The sequence below is a fragment of the Mobula birostris genome, chromosome 18, assembly GCF_030028105.1.
Source record: "Mobula birostris isolate sMobBir1 chromosome 18, sMobBir1.hap1, whole genome shotgun sequence".
NCBI lineage: Eukaryota > Metazoa > Chordata > Chondrichthyes > Myliobatiformes > Myliobatidae > Mobula > Mobula birostris.
In genome coordinates, this window is record NC_092387.1 from 70,286,414 (window position 1) to 70,309,024 (window position 22,611).

At 43.9% G+C, this 22,611-nt stretch overlaps 1 protein-coding gene across 1 annotated transcript in view; it reads left to right on the forward strand.

Moving 5' to 3' along the window:
- Positions 1–22,090, forward strand: part of spef1 (sperm flagellar 1) — a 55,617-nt gene extending 33,527 nt beyond the window's left edge. The window contains exon 7 of the mRNA XM_072282932.1: positions 19,878–22,090. Within this exon, the coding sequence (XP_072139033.1) occupies positions 19,878–19,991 (114 nt within the window). The 3' untranslated portion in view covers positions 19,992–22,090. The remainder of the gene's footprint in view (positions 1–19,877) is intronic.
- The last annotated feature ends 521 nt before the right edge of the window (positions 22,091–22,611 follow it).

The following is a 22,611-nucleotide window of genomic DNA, read 5'->3' on the forward strand; positions in this document are numbered from 1 at the left end:
CCCGTGTGTCCCTCCCGATTCCAACGTCTCCAGTGTCCCGTGTGTCCCTCCCGATTCCAGCGTCTCCAGTGTCCCGTGTGTCCCTCCCGATTCCAGCGTCTCCAGTGTGCCGTGTGTCCCTCCCGATTCCAACGTCTCCAGTGTCCCGTGTGTCCCTCCCGATTCCAACGTCTCCAGTGTCCCGTGTGTCCCTCCCGATTCCAGCATCTCCAATGTCCCGTGTGTTCCTCCCGATTCCAGCGTCTCCAGTGTCCCGTGTGTTCCTCCCGATTCCAGCATTACCAGTGTCCCGTGTGTTCCTCCCGATTCCAACATCTCCAGTGTCCCGTGTGTTCCTCCCGATTCCAGCATTACCAGTGTCCCGTGTGTTCCTCCTGATTCCAGCATCTGCAGTGTCTTGTGTCCCCACCTCTGTGTTGTGTAACTCTCTGATTCTGGGAGAGAGCTGTAGACGGCGAGAAGGATGAAAGTGGTAAATAAGCATGGGAAGATGCTGGATGAAGGGAAGGAATATTACTGGAGGTGGGTAAGTGAAGCAAGGTGTCAGGGAGGACCATATCCCTGCAGAATGCTGAGGGAAAAGGGCAAGGTGTGTCTGCTGGTGACGTCATGTTACAGGGGACAGAAAGTACAAATCCATTGAACAAGAAGCCTGCTGGGGTCGAAAATGAGGCTCAGGACAGCTGTATCCTTGCTCTGTGTGGGAGGAGAAGGAAGGGGTGAGAGCAGAAATGCAGGAAATGCAGTAGACACATTTGAGAGCTGTGTTCGGTGGAGAGGAGGCCATGGTAAAGGACAGGAAGACGAGTCAGGGGCACGGGTGTGAGACCATTGTCAGATTGGGCACGGTACTGATATTTCCTGATAACAATAATTACCTTTAAACCACTTCCCTCGTTAAACATTGCAGAGGAAGGGCTGTTATGTAATTGATTAAGTTGGTTGTAAAGCCTGGTGTGGTGCTGGCAAGGCAAGTGTGGGGCAGGAGAAACTGTCCTGGTCAGAGAATGAGTCACATCCTTCCTACCCAATGTGACTTCTGTCCCTGCCAAACAATGCAGTGAGAGTGAGTCAGGAGTATAAATTATAAATGTGATAATAATGAAGAAAGAGGGCATTTCTTCCCCTGTGAGTGAGACACAATGTCCCCATTGTGCACAGCTGCTTCTTGGCAAAACTCCAGACATATCCAAACCGTAGAGTGATTCATGTCAATCTGAATCACCATATCACCTGCATATTACATATCTCGGCAACTCAATATTCCTGCATACCAAAAGCTTTGCTAAACACTTCCTTATCTCTTAAGAGACCGCTGTAAGAAGACCTAAATTTAAACAATCTCCCTGGTCAACTTTTAGTAAACAATGCTCATGAACTGTGGAATTCAACACCTGAAACTATAAAGTGGTAGTTGATAGTTTGACTGATCAGGGCATCAACGGATATGATGAGAAGGCAGGTGTATGGGGTTGAGTGAGTTCCGGGAGAAGCCATGATGGAATGGCGGAGTAGACTCGATGGACTGAATGGCCTAATTCTACTCCTATGCCTTATGGTCTTATGAGGAGCATTTGATGGGTCTAGGCCTGTACTCACTGGAATTCAGAAGAAAGCGGGCAGAAATCTCAGTGAAACCTATCAACTGTCGAAACGCCTTGCTAGAGTGGGTGTGGAGAGGATGTTTCCTATGGTGGGGGAGTCAAAAACCAGAGGACACAGCCTCAGACTAGAGGGACATCCTTTTGAGGAGGAATTTCTTCAGCCAGAGGGAGTTGTGAATCTGTGGAATTCATTGCCACTGGCAGCTGTGGAGGCCAGGACATTGGGTATATTTAAGGCAGAGGTTGATAGGTTATTGATTATTGATAGGTAATTCAGCGTATGAAGGGATACGGGGACAAGGCTGGAGATTGGGGCTAAGAGGACAAGTGGATCAGTCATGATAAAATGCTGGAGGAGAGTCGATGGAGCAAATGCCCTAATTCTGCTCCAATACCATATGATCTTATAAGAGATGCAGACTCAGTTGACACTCTTAGATGCCAGCCTTCTGCTCCCTGGATCAGGAGTACTTTATGCTGCTATGTCGACCTTTCTGGCTGCCTAGAGAATTCACGTCTGTTATTATTACAGCTATTTACACCCACCACAGGCTGATACCAACCTGACTCTCAATGTAATATGCAAAACCATCAATGTCCATGAAACCACACACCCAGAAGCTGAGACTTTAACCAAGTGTTGCTGACCAGAGCTTACCCGAAGTTCTGCCAGCACAACGAGGTGAGCACACAGGGAGGAAGCATACTCAACCACTGCTACTCTCTCTTCCACAATGCCTACAAAGAACTTCTCCCCCTCCATTTGGAAACTCTGACCATTCCTCCATATTGCTCCTACCCAACTACAAGTAGAAATTGAAGCAGGAAGCGGCCGCAGTGAAAACTATTCACTGCTGGTCTAACCAATCAGACTCAACATTACAAGACTGCTTTGATAGCGTCACCTGTGAGATATTTCAAGCTGAAAACATCTCCGAATACATGGAGGTAGTCACAAGCTTCATTCGGAAGTGTATTGAAGACATTGTTCCTCAAAAATCAGTCTAGGTCAACCCAAACCAAAAACTTGGATAAATAGTTCAGTGTGTGTTGCTCTCAGTGCAAAGGATAAAGCCTTCGCCTCCGGAGACCAACAGGAACTCAAGCGATGCCACTATGATTTACGTAGAGCCATCAAGGTGGCAAAACGGCAACGCAGGGACAAAGTCCAGTCACAACTCTGCGACAGTGACACATGCAGCATATGGCAAGGTCTGCACACCATTGCGGACTACAAGAAGAAACAAGGCAATAAACCAGCATTGCCGCCTCGCTCCCGGATGAGCTAAATGCTTTTTATACTTGATCCGAGGTTGATAGGTCTGAACCTCCAAAGGGAGCTGCCCGTGAGACCTGCACCTTGGTCATCTCTGAGGCTGAGGTACGTAGGACATTCCAAGGTGTCAACAGTTTCAAGGACGGCATCCCAGGGCACGTCCTTAAAGTGTGTGCTGAACAGCTGGCTCATGTGTAATGGACATTTTGTATCTCTCCCTCTCCCAGTGTGTAGTGCCCTCCTGTTTCAAATCTTCCGTCATAGTCCCCGTACCTAAGAAAGCCACGGTAGCATGCCTGAACGATTGGCGCCCTGTCGCACTCACCTCAATTATAAGCAAATGCTTTGAGAGGCTGGTTAAAGACTATATCTGCAGCATGCTACCACCTGCAGTGGACCCCCTACAATTTGCCTACCGATGGAACCAGTCTATTGATGACTCCATAGCCACAGCACTACACACTGTCCTCACTCACCTGGAGAGGAGGGATGCATATGTTAGAATGCTGTTCCTGGACTACAGTTCAGCATTCAACACCATAATTCCCTCCAGACTAGACAAGAAGCTCGGAGACCTTGGTATGCACCCCACCTTGTGCAGCTGGATCCTAGACTTCCTATCAGATCACCGAGAGGTAGTAAGGACGGACTCCCTCACCTCTGCCCCTAACCCTCAACACAGGTGACCCCAGGGTTGTGTTCCTGAGTCCCCTTCTCTACTCCCTTTACACCCACGACTGTGCTGCCACACACAATTCCAATCTGCTGATCAAATTTGCAGATGATATGACTTTGATCAGCCTTATTTCTATCAGTAATGAGACAGCTTACAGAAGAGAAGTTATAAGTGGTGCCAGGATAACAACCTCTCCCTCAGTGTTCAAAAAACAAAAGAGCTGATTGTGGATTACAGGAGGAATAGAGACAGGATCAGCCTGATCAACATCAATGGGTCTGCAACTGAGAGGGTGAGTAGTTTCAGCTCAGTATACACATCACCAATGATCTCACCTGGACTGTACACACCAGCTTTGTGGCAAAAAAAAAGCACAACAGTGTCTCTTCCACCTCAGGCGACTGAAAAAGTTCACCATGGGTCCCCAAACCCTCCAGACCTTCTACAGGGGCATCATTGAGAGCATACTGACTGGCTGTATCACCGCCTGGTATGGGAACTGCACCAACCTTGATCGCTGGGCACTGCAGAGAGTGGTACGGACAGCCCAGTGCATCTGTGGTGTGAACTTCCTTCCATTGAGGACATTTATAGTAGCAGGTGCAGAAAGAAGGCCTAGAAGATCATCAGGGACACCAGTCACCCCAACCATAAACTGTTTCAGCTGCTTCCATCTGGCAAATGCTACTGCAGCATTAAAGCCAGGGCCACCAGGCTGTGTGACAGCTTCTTTCTACAAGCCATTAGACTTATAAATTCACATGTCTGTACGTTGCAACAGAGTCATAATGCAAAGATTTTTACTCCCTCAAGTTGTGGGATAGATGTAAGATTTAAATAAATTCTGAATCCTGAATTCAAAATCTATTTATTTAACCTTGATTTTAACTAACATCTTTTTGTCTTTAATTTTCATGTTTATTTTTTATTTTATGTTCATGTTTACACTTTATCCCTTTGTAAAGCACATTAAACTACATTGTCTGTATGAAAGGCGCTCTGTAAATAAGTTATTATTATTATTATGGATTCTGGTCTTTTCCAAAATCAAAATGCTGCAGAAGCTCGAAATGATGGATTCTGATGAAAAGCCCTTTCACTTTTCTGTGGAATGCAGTGGGATTTCTCGATCCAAGCAGAGAATGTGAGTCTGAAGACATGCAACAGGTTATCAGTGCACACTCTCCTAACACTGTGTTTAGAATGTTCACTTTGTACAGGTTGACCTTCACTAATCCAGCACCATTGGGACCTGAGGAGTGCCGGATTAGTGAAAATGCCGAATTACAGAAGGATCACATTAAGCATAATCAGTGCGGGATTATCGAAGGAACCGGATTACAGGTAGTCGGATTAGTGAAGGTCGCCTGTGTATGTTCACGAGCTAAAGTAGAAGATCACCCTGCTGCCAAAGTTGCAGGTTCAACCTGTGTACATTAATATTTTGTACTTTATTTTCAATCTTATAATATTTTAATGCAGTTTGGTTTGATTATCAAGTTTATTTGCATTCTCCATAATATTAGAACATGGAACAATACAGCCCTTTGACCTACAATGTTGTGCTGAACCAATTAAATTAGTAATCAAATGTCAAACTAAACTAATCTCTTCTACCTACACAAAGTCCATATCCCTCCATTTTTCTCACATTCATGTGCCGAAACATCTCTTAAAGGTCCTTAGTGTTCCTGCCCTATCACCCCCGCAGGCATTCTTTCCAGGTCTCCACCATTCTCTGTGTAAGAAAATACACTAGTACCTCACGTCACCCCTTCTCACCTTAAATGCATGTCCTCTGGTATTAGACAATTTCCTAACCCTTTTCTACACCCACCCCAAAGCCTGAAAATCCTTCTTTTAATGGGGTGATGAGAACTGTATGCAATACTCCAGATACAGCCGAACTAGATTTTTATAAATCTGCAATATAACTTCCTGACATTTGAACTCAGTGCTTCAACTAATAAACGCAAACATGCTATTTGCCTCCTTAACCACCCTATCCACCTGTGTAGCCACTCACAGGAAACTATGAACTTGGACCCCAAGATCCCTCTGTTCATCAACACTGTTCAGGATCTTGCCCTTAACAGAGCACAGTTACTTTGCATTTGCCCTACCAAAATGTAACACCTCACATTTATCTGGGTTAAACTCCATCTGCCATTTCTCAGCCCATATCTGCAAATAATCTATATTGTGCTGTATTCTTTGACAGTCATCTGCAATAGTCACAGCACCACCAATCTTCATATCATCTGCAAATATACTAAACCGCCCATCCAAATTTTCGTTTAGAACACTTATATACATCACAAACATCAGCAATCGTTGCACAGATCCCTGCAGATCGCCACTAATTACAGTCCTCCAGCTCAAATAAGTCATTTTGACTACTACCCTCTGTCTTCCATGGGCAAGCCATTTCTGAATTCAAACTGCCAGTTTACCATGGATCCCATGCATCTTAATCTTCTGGATGAATTTCCCAAATTGCCTTACTAAAATCCATATAGACAACATCCACAGCTCTAGCTTCATCAATCACTTTCATTTCCTTGTCAAAAAACTCCATCAAGTTAGTAAGACACAGCTTGCCCCGCAGAAAGCCATATTGGCTCTCCCTAAATAGACCATCATTTTCCAAATGCTTGTAAATCCTATCTCTAAGAATTCTTTCCATTAACTTCCGTACTACTGACATGAGATTCACGGGTCTGTGGTTTCCGAGATGATATCTGGTTCCCTTCCTGGTTTAGAGAGTATGCATTATGATCAGAGATTAAGGGAGCTAGGACTTTACTCTTTGGAGAGACGGAGTATGAGAGGAGACATGATAGAGGTGTACAAGATAATAAGAGGAATAGATAGAGTGGATAGCCAGTGCCTCTTCCCCCAGGGCACAACTGCTCAATACAAGAGGACATGGCTTTAATGTAAGGGGTGGGAAGTTCAAGAGGGATATTAGAGGAAGGTTTCTCCACTCAGAGAGTGGTTGGTGCATGGAATGCACTGCCTGAGTCAATGGTGGAGGCAGATACACTAATGAAGTTTAAGAGACTGCTAGACAGGTATATGGAGGAACTTAAGGTGGGGGCTTATATGGGAGGCAGGGTTTGAGGGTCGGCACAACATTATGGGCCGAAGGGCCTGTACTGTGCTATACTATTCTATGTTCTATGTTGAATGATGCAACAACATTGGCAACTCGCCAGTCCTCCAGGGCCTTGCCTATGGCTAGGGAGAACATGAAGATATTGGTCAAAGCCGCAATAACTTGAGGTCTTGTCTACCTTAATACTCTTTAGAGGACTCTTTACTACTTCCTCCTTTACCTCAAAATATCTTAGCATTTCAATACACTCAGCACTGAACTCCCTATCCTGTACATCCTTCTCCTTGGGAAATACTGATGTAAAGTACTCATTAAGGACCTCACACACATCCTCCGCATCCAAGCAAGTGTTCCCCCGGCTTTATCCTTCAGGGATTCTCCCTCTCCCTAGTTACCCACTTACTCTTGTATGTATGTATGTATAGAATGCCTTGGAATTCCATAAAACTATAAGACTTAGGAACAAGAAGTAGGCCATTTGGCCCATCGAGTCTGCTCTGCCATTCAATCATGGCTGATCCTTTTATTCCCTCCTCAACCCCATTTCTCAGCCTCTCCCCGTAACCTTTGAGGCTGCATCCAATCAAGAACCTATCAACCTCTGCCTTAAATACACCCAACAACTTGACCTCTACAGCTGCATGTGGCAACAAATTCCATAGATTCACCACCCTTTGGCTAAAGAAATTTCTTCAGATCTCTGTTTTAAATGGATGCCACTCTATCCTGAGGCTGTGCCCTCTTGTCCTCCCCCACCATGGGAAACGTCCCATGGCTCCCCCACCATGGGAAACGTCCTTTGTTTCTTTGTCTACTTTGTCTAGGCCTTTCAACATTCAATATGTTTCAATGAGATCCCCCCCCCCATCCCTCTAAATTCCAATGAGCTAGACTAAGAGCCATAAAACATTCCTCGTAGGATAACCCTTACATTCCCAGAATCATCCTTGTGAACCTTCTCTCGACCCTCTCCAATGTCAGCACATTTTTTCTTAACTTAGGAGCCCAAAACTGTTCCCAATACTCAAGGTGATTTATAAAGCCTCAGCATCACATCCCTGCTCTTGTATTCTAGACCTCCCGAAATGAATACTAACATTGCGCTTGCCTTTCTCACCACTAACTCAACCTGCAAGTTAACCTTGAGGATGTTCTGCCCAACGGCTCCCAAGTCCCTTTGCATCTCAGATTTTTGGATTTTCTTCCCGTTTAGAAGATAGTCTGCACATGTATCTCTACTATCCAAGAGCATGACCGTGCATTTTCCAACATTATATTTCATTTGCCGCTTTCTTGCCCATTCTCTTAATTTGTTTAAGTCCTTCTGCAGCCTGCCTGTTTCATCAACACTACCTGCCCTTCCACCAATCAATCTTTATATCATCTGCAAACTTGGCAACAAAGCCATCTGTTCCATCATCTAAATCATTTATATACAACATAAAAAGAAGTGGTCCTAACACTGGCCCCTGTGGAATACCACTAGTCACTGATCGTCATCCTTTTATTCCCACTGCCTCCTACCAATCATCCACTGCTCTAACCATGCCAGTACCTTTCCTGTAATACATTGGACCTTGGTAACTTGGTAAGCAGCCTCATGTGTGGCACCTTGTCAAAGGCCTTCTGAAAGTCCAAATATACAACATCCACTGCATCCCCTTTATCTGTCCTACTTGTAAGCTGCTCAAAGAATTCCAACAGGTTCGTCAGGCAAGATTTTCCCTTAAGAAAACCATGCCGATGTTGTCTTGTCATGTGTCACAAAGTACTCCATTACCTTATCCTTAACAATTGACTCCAACATCTTCACAACCACTGAGGTCAGGCTAATGGGTCTATAGTTTCCTTTCTGCTGCCTTCCTCTTTTCTTAAAGAGTGGACTGACATTTGCAATTTTCCAGTCCTCTGGCACTATGCCAGAGTCCAATGATTTTTGAAAAATCATTACTAATGCCTCCACAATTTCTACTGCTACCTCTTTCAGAACTGTAGGGTGCAGGTGCAGTACATCTGGTCCGGGTGATTTAAGTACCTTTTAGGTCTTTCAACTTTTTGGGCACCTTTTCTCTGTGATAGTAACTGCACCCACCTCTCTTCCCTCACACCTTTCAACACCTGGCACACTGCTAGTGTCTTTCACAGTGAAGACTGATGCAAAATACTCATTTAGTTTATCCGTTATCTCCTTGTCCCCTGTTATTATTTTTCTAGCCTCATTTTCTAGCAGTCCTATATCCACTCTTATCTCTTTTTTTACATACTTGAAAAAGCTTTTACTGTACTATCCACCTTGATATTGTTTGTTAGCTTGTTTTCATATTTCATCTTTTCCCTTCTAATGATTATTTTAGTTATTCTCTGCAGGTTTTTAAAAGCTTCCCAATCCTCTATCTTACAGCTAATTTTTGTTTTGTTGTATGCTCTCTCTTTTGTCCTTACATTAGCTTTGACTTCCCTTGTCAGCCACAGTTGTACTATTTTGCCACTTGAGTATTTCTTCGTTTTTGGAATACATCTGTCCTGCACATTCCTCATTTTTCCCAGAAACTCACACCATTGCTGCTCTGCTGTCATCCTTGCCAGCACCTCCTTCCAATTTACTTTGGCCAACTCCTCTCTCATACCACTGTAATTTCCTTTGCTCCACTGAAATACTGCTATGTCAGACTTTACTTTCTTCCTGTCAAATTTCAAATTGAACTCAAACATATTGTGATCACTGGCTCCTTAAGGTTCTTTTCCTTAAACTCCCTAATCATCTCCAGTTCATTACATAACGTCCGATCCAGTATAGCGGAACCCCTAGTAGGCTCAACGACAAGCTACTCTAAAAAGCCATCTCGTAGGAATTCAACAAACTCACTCTCTTGAGATCCATTTCCAACCTGATTTTCCCAATCAACCTGCATGTTAAAATCTCCCATGACTATCATAACATAGCCCTTTTGACATGCCTTTTCTATTTCCTGTTGTAATCTGTGGTCCACGTCCCAGCTATTTTTGACAGGCCTGTATATAACTGCCATTAGGGTTCTTTTACCCTTACAGTTTTTTAAATCAACCCACAAGGATTCAACATCTTCCAATCCTATGTGACATCCTTCTACTGATTTGATGCCATTCTTTACCAGCAGAGCTATGCTACCCTCTCTGCCTACCTTCCTATCCCTCCGATACAACATGTAACCTTGGACATTCAGCTCCAACTACAACTATCCTTCATCTGTGATTCACTGATGGCCACAACATCATACCTGACTATCTGTAATAGTGCAACAAATAGTCATAGTCATACTTTATTGATCCCGGGGGAAGTTGGTTTTCGTTACAGTTGCACCATAAATAATAAATAGTAATAGAATCATAAATAGTATGTTGCCCTAGCACACAACAGCAAATGTGATAGCACTGGCCACCACAGACTCAAGACCTTATTTCTTATATTCTGTGCACTGAGATATAACACTTTGAGCACTGTATTTGTTACCCTTTTTGATTTTGCATCCCGAATGCACTGATACTCACCCTGCTGACTGCAATTTTGTCCTATCATTTGCTTGCTCTTCCTGACAGTCTGATTGCATACTGTCTTTGCTTTTTCACTGTCCGTCCTGTCCTGAGTTCCTTCATTCTGGTTTCCACCCACCACCAAATTAGTTTAAACCCTTCCCAACAACTCTAGCAAACCTGTCCACGAGGATATTGTCCCCCTTGGGTTCAGATGCAACCCGTCCCTTTTGTGCAGGTCATGCGTCCCAATGATCCAAGAACCTGAAGCCCTGCTCCCTGCACCAATAGGATTCACTTTAATCCTACTTGCCAAGGACTTTTCATGGCCCCTCCTGGCTTTCCTAATTCCCTTATTCAGTTCTTTTCTGGCTTCTTTATAATCTTCAAGGGCTCTGTTTGATTCTAGTTTCCTAAGCTTAGCATCCAGTACTTCTTTTTCTTCTTAACTAAATTCATCACCTCTCTCAACCTCAAGGTTCTCTTACCTTGACATCCTTGTCCTGCCTTTTGATTGGAACATATTGTCCTGCATTATGTTCAGTTGGTCTTTGAACACCCTCCAAAGGTCAGATGTGCACTTGACAAAAAAAAACAGCTGTTGCCAATTAACTCTCCCTAGTTTCTGCCTAATACTCTTGTAATTTGCCCTGCTCTAATTTAATTATCTCGTGCAAGGTTTGTACCTATCCTATCTTAAAACTTAAGGAGAAGTAGTCACTGTTTCCTAACTTTTCACCCACTGAAAATTCAGTCACCTGGCCAAACTCATTACCCAATACCGGGTCTGGTACAGCCCCTCCTCTTCAACAGTACTGATTGTTGAAATTGTGGAATATCTACAAACTCCATCAACTATGTTGCTAGTAATAGCTAATAATCTCATCTTGACCTACGTACTTGACCTCTTTCTACAAATGCATCAACTCACTCTCACTCAAATGTACCCTGGTCCACAGTTCCACTTTGCCCTTTGCTGCATTTAGAGTTTCATCAAACAAAATGTTCCTTATGTTCCAGCACCCAAAACTGCAAATTCAACAGCTCTTATGTTCTAATTCAGTTCTAACACTCCTCCTCATCATTTTCCTCTGATTCTAACTCTCCTCTCAATGCACCCCTTGATGGGCTTTTACTGCCCGTATTGGTCTTTCCCATTCTGACTATGACAATTAGATCTCAACCCCATCCTGATGAATCTAGAGCTTTCCATCTGCTGCCCTCTTTTCCATCCCCATTTCACTGGCGGCTGTCTTTGCTGTCCTTTTCATCCTACCCCCAGCAGACAGACAGACAGACAGACACACACACACACACACACACACACACACACACACACACACACACACACACACACACACACACACACGTTGTGTGCACCCTTCTCTTTCTTGCAGAATTCCTTATCCAAGGATTCTTCCTTTCAGCCTCTTTCCTTCTTGAGATCCATCATCACTAACTCCCACTGCAACATTAACAGTTTCAGTGTTTCGCTCCCCTCAGTCACTCTACCTAAGCCCATTCAGACCTCGCAGCACGAGCTCCAGCATGACCATCAAACCTGTGGGTCCAGGCTGTGTCACTGTGTTTCGAGGAACTGCCCTCTGCCTCCCAAACACTGAACACCAGGTTTCCAGACCTTCATGATAACTTTCACCAGACAATGACCCCATCAGTTAACATCAGAACTCTCGACAGACACTGACCAGATCTTCCCTCTGGAGCCTCTACTTTGATAGCTCCTGAACTTGATATGATATGCTTCTACCTCCCGCATATAGGTAAACCCATGGTTTCTCCTCACTCCTGCTCCACTAGACTTACTACAAACTGAAAATAAAATACTGCAGGTGATGGAAATCTGAAATAAAATCTAACAATGCTGCCAGGAACCTTTCTACAGATGCTACCTGACCTGATAAATATTTCTCACATATAGAAACATAGAAAACCCACATCACAATACAGGCCTTTGGGCCCATAAAACTATGCTGAACATGTTCTTACCTTAGAAATCATCTAGGGTTACCCATAGCCCTCTATTTTTCTAAGCTCCATGTACCTATCCAGGAGTCTCTTAAAAGACCCTATCGTATCCATCTCCACCACCGTCGCTGGCAACCCATTCCATGCATTCACCACTCTCTGCAGAAAAAAACTTACCTCTGATATCTCCTCTGTATCTACTTGCAAGTACGTTAAAACTGTGCCCTCTTGTGCTAGCTATTTCAGCCATGGGAAAAAGCCTCTGACTGCCCACACGATCAATGCCTCTCATCATCTCGTACACCTCTATCAGGTCACCTCTCATCCTCCGTTGCTCCAAGGAGAAAAGGCTGAGTTCACTCAACCTATTCTCATAAGGCATGCTCCCCAATCCAGGCAACATCCTTGTAAATCTCCTCTGCACCCTTTCTATGGTTTCCACATCCTTCCTGTAGTGAGGCAACCAGAACTGAGCACAGTACTCCAAGTGGGGTCTGCCCAGGGACCTATATAGCTGCAACATTACCTCTCGGCTCCTAAACTCAATCCCACGATTGATGAAGGCCAATGCACCATATGCTTTTTAACCACATAGTCAACCTGCGCAGCAGCTTTGAGTGTCATAGAAACATAGAAACATAGAAAATAGGTGCAGGAGTAGGCCATTCAGCCCTTCGAGCCTGCACCGCCATTCAGTATGATCATGGCTGATCATCCAACTCAGAACCCTGGACCTGCCTTCTCTCCATACCCCCGATCCCTTTAGCCACAAGGGCCATATCTAACTCCCTCTTAAATATAGCCAATGAACTGGCCTCAACTGTTTCCTGTGCAGAGAATTCCACAGATTCATCACTCTCTGTGTGAAGAAGTTTTTCCTCATCTCGGTCCTAAAAGGCTTCCCCTTTGTCCTTAAACTGTGACCCCTCATTCTGGACTTCCCCAACATCGGGAACAATGTCCTATGGACTCGGACCCCAAGATCCCTCTGATCCTCCACACTGCCAAGAGTCTTACCATTAATACTATATTCTGCCATTATATTTGACCTACCAAAATGAACCACCTCACACTTATCTAGGTTGAACTCCATTTGCCATTTCTCAGCCCAGTTTTGCATCCTGTTGATGTCCTGCTGTAACCTCCAACCACACTATCCACAACACTCCCAACCTTTATGTCATCAGCAAATTTATTAACCCATCCCTCCACTTCCTCACCCAGGTCATTTATAACAATCACGAAGAATAGGCGTCCCAGAACAGATCCCTGAAGCACACTACTGGTCACCGACCTCCATGCAGAATATGACCCGTCTACAACCACTTTTTGCCTTCTGTGGGCAAGCCAGTTCTGGATCCACAAAGCGATGTCTCCTGGGATCTCATGCTTCCTTACTTTCCCAATAAGCTTTGCATGAGGTACCTTATCAAATGCCCTGCTGAAATCCATATACACTACATCTACTGCTCTACCTTCATCAATGTGCTTAGTCACATCCTCAGAAAATTCAATCAGGCTCGTAAGACACGACCTACCTTTAACAAAGCCATGCTGACTATTCCTAATCATATTATGCCTCTCCAAATGTTCATAAATCCTGCCTCTCAGGATCTCCTCCATCAGCTTACCAACCACTGGAGTAAAACTCACTGATCTATAATTTCCTGGGCTATCTCTACTCCCTTTCTTGAATAAGGGAACAGCATCCACAACCCTCCAATCCTCTGAAATCTCTCCCATCTCCATTGATGATGCAAAGATCATTGTCGGAGGATCAGCAATCTCCTCCCTCGCCTCCCTCAGTAGCCTGGGGTACTTCTGGTCTGGTCCCGGTGACTTATCCAACTCGATGTTTTCCAAAAGCTCCAGCATATCCTCTTCCTTAATATCTACATGCTCAAGCTTTTCAGTTCACTGTAAGTCATCCCTACAATCACCAAGATCTGAGATCTCTGTCATTACCTAGCCTTTTGAACCTTTCGTAAGCTCTTTTCTTTTTGACTAGATTTACAACGGCCTTTGTACACCACAGTTCCTGTACCCTACTATCCTTTCCCTACCTCATTGGAATGTTCCTATGCAGAACTCCACACAAATATCCCCTGAATATTTGCCATGTTTCTTCCGTACGTTCCCTGAGAAACATTGACCATTCCTCTGACCTGTGCCTTCCCCCTCACATCCACAACACCCTGAGCGCTAATTTCACAGCTTCCTGTTTCCTGGTCCCACTCACTCACCTGTACCTTGGTGCTCCAGCAGATCTGCATATCAGCTAGGATGGTCTGAGACCCCTTCACTGCTTTTTTCAGCAGAGATTCGAGGCACCCCTTACCTCCACCACACATTGAACTGGCTGAATGCATTCCCCCTTGAGCATCTTCACAAACTGCTCTAGGTGATTCATTCCTTCTCCTTCCAGCATTTAAAAGGACACTTTCCCACCATGACTCCTGCTCAGTCTTTCATCAGCACTATCCACTCTCATTTACAATACTTCCCCGTCAACTACAGGCAGCATAACCCCACTTCAACACTATCCAGAGATCCTAACTGTACTTCCAGGGAAAGAAGCAACTCACCTGCACTTTCCCCTATGAAGTCAACTGTATCCTGTGCCAACCAAGTGGGCTCCCCTATCCAGGAGAATTGTGGATTGTGTCACTGCATCTGTGAGGGTGATCCTGAGTTTCTAGTCAACTCGCCCCACTATTGTTCTGACCTCTGTCTTTGGCCTCATGCACTATTCCATCGATGCCCAAGGTGAATTGGTGCAATGAGAACCACAGGCCGAGCCATTCTCGTGCCCAGTGTCCAGTTATAAGGAGCAGGAGAAGGGAAACACACAGGGTCTGTGACAGGCTTGTTCAACCCTGCATTTCAATTGAAGGTCCCTCAGTAACACAAGTGTGTCAAGTTCTATCTGTTTCCTTAGAGGAGCTAATGTTAAAACTGTCTTTAGTTACATAGCCTCTGTTTCTCAGCCAAGAATAATTATTTATTTAAACTCTTTTTCATAAGCCAAAGCACTTAATGAAAATGATGGCTGCATTTCAAGAACAATCATCATGTTATGGGGTAAGATTAACTCAGAGCACATGTGTAATAGACTCAATGTTTGCATTAGAGCCACATTGAACACTGTGACACAGTTGGCCATAGCCGATAAATGGGGAAGAAACACCAATTTATTAATCTTTGTATATTTATAATGGTACCTTTAAAACAGAAATGAGAAGGAATTTCTTTAACCAGAGTTGGTGAATCTGTGGAATTCATTCCCACAGATTGCTGCGGAGGCCAAGTCATTGGGTATATTTAAAGCAAGTATTGATAGGTTCTTGATTAATCATGGCATCACAGGGTTAGGAGGAGGAGGCAGGAGAATAGGTTTGGAGGGAAAATAAATCAGCCATGAGGGATTGGCCTAATTCTGTTCCTGTGTGTTATGGTCTTGTGCTACAAGCTGCAATGTAAAGTTTGAGAGTTCGCAAAATTAACATTTGTTTTAATGCCAAGTTTCTATACCAATTTCTCACAAAAGAAACCATTTTAATACCTTCTTTCTATTGTCTGTGTTTTCATTGGCTGAAGGAGATGCAGATTTTGCTGGTGCTGATGTTTGAGAATATCCAGGGCTGGCTGAGCTGTGGTCCCCTCTCATTACACTAATCTCTTCCCTCTTTCACAACTTCAGTGAGCTGCTTCACACAGGCAGCTTAACTTCTTTTTAATTCCATATCACGCCATGATGTAAAATATGTATGTGCTCTGAATTCTCCATATTTTATCCTAAAGTACCAAGATTTTTTACCAAATTGTTCTTTTTGCATATTTAATTGCATCTTATTTGTCACTTGAACTCTTCTCCGAGTGGACCTCCAGCGTTTGTCAGCACACAACATATAGAAGGGAGATTGGTAAATCTGGCTGAGTGGTGCCACAACAACAACCTCACAGTCAATGTCAGCAAGACCAAGAAGCTGATTATTGACTTCAGGAGGAGGAAACCAGAAGTCCATGAGCCAGTCTTCATCACAGCGTCAGAGATAGAGAGGGTCAAAAGATTTAATTTCCTCAGTGTTAACATTTCAAAGGATCTGTCCTAGGTCCAGCACATAGAGAAAGCATGGCAGTGCTTCTACTTTCTTCGAAGTTTGTAAGGAATCAGCATGACATCTAAACCTTTGACAAAGTTCTATAGATGTGCAGTGGAGAGGGTATTAGCTGGTTGCATCAGTCTGGTATGGAAATACCCTTGACTACCCGTCTCTATTTCCTGAGGAGACTGAGGTCCTTTAACATCTGCCGGACGATGCTGAGGATGTTCTATGAGTCTGAGGTGGCCAGTGCTATCATGTTTGCTGTTGTGTGCTGGGGCAGCAGGCTGAGGGTAGCAGACACCAACAGAATCAACAAACTCATTCGTAAGGCCAGTGATGTTGTGGGGATGGAAATGGACTCTCTCACGGTGGTGTCTGAAAAGAGGATGCTGTCCAAGTTGCATGCCATCTTGGACAATGTCTCCCATCCACTACATAATGTACTGGGTGAGCACAGGAGTACATTCAGCCAGAGACTCATTCCACCGAGATGCAGCACAGAGCGTCATAGGAAGTCATTCCTGCCTATGGCCATCAAACTTTACAACTCCTCCCTTGGAGGGTCAGACACCCCGAGCCGATAGGCTGGTCCTGGACTTATTTCATAATTTACTGGCATAATTTACATATTACTATTTAACTATTTATGGTTCTATTACTATTTATTATTTATGGTGCAACTGTAATGAAAACCAATTTCCCCCGGGATCAATAAAGTATGACTACGACTATGAAAAGCTTACAAAAAATGTCTACATGGACTTTAGCAAGGCATTTGACACCGTCCTGCATGGAGGCTGGTCAAGAAGGTTCAGTGGTTCAGCATTGAAGATAAGGTAGTAAATTGGATTAGACACCGGCTTTGTGGAAGAAGCTAGAGAGTGGAAGCAGATGGTTGCCTCTGTGACTGGAGGCCTGCGCTAGTGGAGTGCCGCAGGGGTCAGTGATGATTGTCATCTATAACCATAAGACATAGGAGCAGAATTAGCCCATTGAGTCTGCTCCACCATTTCATCATGGATGCTCCCAGATCCTTTCAACCCCATGCACCTGCCCTCTCACCATATCCCCTGATGCTCCGACCAATCAGGAATCTATCATCTTCCGCATTGAATATAACCACAGACTTGGCCTCCACTGCAGCCTGTGGCAGAGCATTCCACAGATTCACCACTCCTTGGCTAAAATAATTCCTCCTTACTTCTGTTCTAAAAGGTTGCCCCTCAATTTTGAGGCTGTGCCCTCTAGTTCTGGGTACCCCCACCAGAGGAAACATCCTCTCTACATCCACCTTATCTCATCCTTTCAACTTTCGGTAGGTTTCAATGAGATCCCCATGCATTCTTTTAAATTTCAGCGAGAAGAGGCCCAAAGCTGCCCAACACTCCCCATATGTTAACCCTTTCATTCCGGGAACAATACTCGTGAACCTCCTCTGACTCTCTCCAACGACAATCCATCCTTTCTGCGATAAGGGGCCCAAAACCATTGACAATACTCCAAATGCGGCCTGACTAGTGTCTTATAAAGGCTCAGCATTATCTCCTTGTTTTTATATTCTATTCCCCTTGAAATAAATGTCAACATTAAATCTGCTTTCTTTACCACAGGCTCAATCTGTAAATTAACCTTCTGGGAGTCTTGCATGAGGACTCCTAAGTTCCTTTGCACCTCTGATGATTGAATTTTCTCCCCATTTAAATAATAGTCTGCACTATTGTTCCTTTTACCAAAATGCATTATCATAAATTTCCCAGCACTATATTCCATCTGCCACTTTTTTGCCCATTCTAACAATTTGTCTAAGTCTTTCTGTTATCATGTTGCTTCCTCAGCACTACCTACCCCTCGCCCTATCTTTGTATCATCCACAAACTTTGCCACAAAGCCATCATTTCCTCTATCTATATGAAGAATCTGATAATGTGGTTAACTGGGTCAGACTATTTGCGGATGACACCAATATTAGGGGTGTAGTGGACAGCGAGGAAGACTATCATGGCTTGCAGTGGAATCTGGACCAGCTGGAAAAATGGTAGATGGAATTTAATACAGACAAGTGCGAGGTGTTGCACTTAGGACAAACCAGAGTAGGTCTTACACGGTGAATAGTAGGCTATGTTCTCTTCTTGCTGCTGATATCAGGAAGGAGCCTTAGGACTCACACCACCAGGTTCAGGAGCGGTTAAACATCAGGCCATTGGTGATAGCTTCACTCACCCCAACACTGAACTGTTCCCACAACCTGTGGAGTACTTTCAAGCACCCCTCATCTCAAGTTCTCAATATTTATTTATTTATTTATTTATTCTTTTTTCATTTTGTTGTATTTTGCACATTGGTTGTTTGTCCTGTTGTGTGTGGTCTTTCATTGATTCTATTGTATTTCTTATATTTACTGTGAATAGCCACAAGAAAGTGAATCTCAGGGTTTATATTGACATATATGTACTTTGATAATAAATTTACGCTGAACTCTGCATTGACAATCCTTCGGTGTGACTATCACTGACACTCCCAGCTCTTGAAGGATCAAATGGTGGCAGCCTTTTCTCTTATTCTTTTAGTAAAGACAACCGCCCACGTTGTCAACTCCACCCGTGGTCATGTCCTTAGCAAGGTCAGTGATTCCTCCTATCCATCCAACAATCTCTTTGACCCCATCAGGAACGAGGTGCCGTAACATTAGGACAAAAACTGTTAGGATGAGAAATAGCTTCTTCTCCCCAGGCCATAAAAGTACTGAATTCACTGCCACCACACAGGTCTCATCTCGTATGAAGTGCCAGTAGCATTATACTGTTTATTTTTTAACCTGTGTCATAAATGCACCTTGTTATTTGTGAATTTATTTGTGGTAATACTACTTTATGTGTTGTGTGTGTAAGTTATATTTACTGGGTCCGAGGAATGTTTTGTTTAGCTGTATACATGTGTACGGTTGAATGACAATAAACTGAACATGATCTTACTGATGTTGCCTCCTACGTCCACGTGCAATCCTTCACACATATTACAAGTTGTTCACGTTGTTAGTTTTGCAAAGGAAACACAACAAGGCAACACAGTAGTGAACCAATTAGTTTAACACTTCACAGTGCCAGCAAGTAAGGTTCTGAATCTTGCCACTGTCTGAAGAAGTTTATACGTTCTTCCCGTGAACACATGCGTTTCCTCTGGGTGCTATGGTTTCATCCCACTTTCCAAAAGATGTGCGGGTTAGGGTTGGTGAGTTGTGGGTATACTATGTTGGTGCTGGAAGCGTGGCAACACTTGCAGACTGCCCCCAGCATATCATCGGACTGTGGTCGTTAATGCAAGTGACATTTTATTATATGTTTCCATGCACATGTGACAAATAAAGCTAATCTTTCATCTTTACTAAAAACGTATATAGTCTGAAAGCATTTTCTAATCATTGTGCCCAAAAGGTACAGAGCAGGAAGCAGTGATTGTGAATGGGCACTGCTCAATATTCTGGAGCTGGCCATTAGTTATTTAATTGTTAAAGGGTCTGCATTTCATTGCAAGAGCTCAGGTTGCTGTGTGGTGCTGCTGAAATGCTGTAATTCTGCTGAAAGTTTAATCTTTGCTTTGTTAGATTCTGCAGTTGAAAGTACAGAGACTTGAGCATCTGGTTCAGCTGAAGGACCTGCGAATTGACGACCTGACAAGGCATTTGAAGAAACAGAAAGCAAAGGAGATAGCAAACTGACAATAACTAAACCAAAAAAATCTTCTCCATCTTTGTAGGGGAGAAATATGTGGTGGATGTGTTCTTTGTGGATATGTGTGTGTGCGCATTAGGATCTGGGATTACAGGGACTCTGAGCCATCTCCTAGAGTCAAACTTGCCAGTACCTGTCACAACCAAATCCAACTGTGTCCTAGTCTCAGTACAATCTTCTACTTCAGTAACCAGGAAAACTCAGAGATGTCATTAGTTCTTACCTAAATACCCTAAAAAATTAATAGTTTTTTAAGTGGTGAAAGTAGTTGCCACAGACATAGATTCTACTCTTTGTACAATGTTTTGCTGCTGGTCGAGATGTGTAATTTCTACAATAAAACGTGGAACATGAATAAGCCATGTTCTGTCTGGTTATACTGAGCAGTGGAGTCCAAACTAACTCGAGAGAGTGGCTGCCTTTCACAGTAAGTGATGTTAAACACATTGAATCTATTGCAGAGTTGGAAATAGAACTGGATTTAACCCATGCTCATCAGACAGTGATTGCATGCAACATTAACAGTGAGCCTGACTGGAGGTAGGGGATGCAACTCAGAGCATCCACGTGAAACCATGGTGCTGTGGAGCAGATATGGTGAGTTGTCTGTGATCCTGTGGTACACACCTTTCTTAAAACTCAGCACAGGAACAGACCCTTCGGCTCACAATGTTGTGCGGATCCAATTAAATAAGTAATCAAATCGGCAGCCTAACTAATACCCTCTGCCTACACAATGTCCATAGCCTTCCATTTTCCACACATTCATGTGCCTATCTAAACATCTCTTCAAAGTCCTAATGTACCTGTCTCTACCAAGGCAGCGCATACCAGGCACCCATCACTCTCTCTGTTAAAAACTTGCCCCTGACATCTCCTTTGAAATTGCCTCCTCTCACCTTAAATGCATGTCCTCTGATATTAGGCACTTCTTGTAGGGAGGGCTACACTTACAGTAACATCAACTTCCAAGGGCCTACAGGAGATACATGATTAGGAATCTCTAAATCCAAAATGCTGTGGTCTTGTAGCTCTCCATCCCCACCCCTTAATAACGCTACTGCTTTCTTTCTCCTCCTGTGATGCCCCTTAGAACCGACACCAAATGCATGCTCCACTGGTACTCCCCGACCTGCTGATTTTTCCCAGAATTTTCCTCTTTATTCCAGATTCCCATCTCCTCACGTGTTCTCCCCAACTGTAGGAGTCCCCATGAGGAGAAGCAGATTTTATTTGATTGACTCAATCAACAAGAACAGTTAAATGGACCCTCAGAGCCCTCGACCGGAAGCAGCATGTTCAGAGGTAAGCTCTGAAAGCAGGTTACAAACCATTGAGAGAAACATTTAAAACAGAAATCCCATTCCCATTTCCATTCTGACATGCCTGTTCATGGCCTCCTCTACTGCCATGAGCCCACACTCAGACTGGAGGAGTAAGACCTCATATTCCAGCTGGGTAGCCTCCAACCTGATGGCATGAACATAGATTTCTCTAACTTCTGATCATTTCTCCCTCTCCCACGTTTCTCTTTTTCCACTCCCCATTCTGGTTTCCCTCTCACCCCATTTCTTCTCCACACTTGCCCATCACCTTTCTCTGTTGTCTCTCTGCACCACCAGGTTCAGGAACAGATCCTATCCCTCAGTCATCAGACTCTTGAATAAAAGGGGATAATTGCACTCACTTGCCCTTCCTTGTAATGTTCCGACAACCAATGATCTCACTTTATGGATTCTATCTCTTTATCTCATGTTCTCAATATTAGAACATAGAATATGGAAATTTACAGCACATTACAGGCCATTCGGCCCACAATGTTGTGCCGACCATGTAACCTACTCTAGAAACTGCCTAGAATTAGCCTACTGCATAGCCCTCTATTTTTCTAGGCTCCATGTACCTATCTAAGAGGCTCTTAAAAGACCCTATTGTATCCACTTCTACCACCGTCGCTGGCAGTGCATTCTGTGTATCCACCACTCTCTGTGTAAAAAACTTACCCCTGACATCCCCTCTGTACCTACTTCCAAGCACCTTGAAACTATGCTGCCTTTTTATTTATACTTGCATTTGCACAGTTAGTTGTCTTCTGCACTGATCCTGTTATAGTTACTGTTCTATAGATTGCTGAGAATGCCTGCAGGAAAATGAATCTTAGTGTTGTATATGGTACTTTGATAATAAATTTACTTTGAATTTTGAACTTTGACCTGACCCTTGCTAAGAATCCCAGGCAGACCTCACCCGAAGCCCAACTGCCTCATCCTTGTTTCTTCAACTACACCATTAACCAGGGCGACTGCAGCCCCTCCTGATCTCTGTACCACCAGACAGAGCCCCCACACACCAGATATGGCCAGTGGTCTCTGACACACGTGACATAATGCTCAGTTCAGATTGCATGTCTCAGGCACGAGTGGGATTAAATCCACCATACAGTATGAAGTTCCATCAGAAAGGACAAGATAGGAACTGCTGAATGTTCGCTGCTGCCTTTGTTGCTGCACACCCTCTCCCCCCACTGTTACCCCATGAGAATGTTCTGTCTGACAACAGTACCTCCAGCTGCCAGGAGGAATGTGGGAACTCAGAGGTTCAAAACTT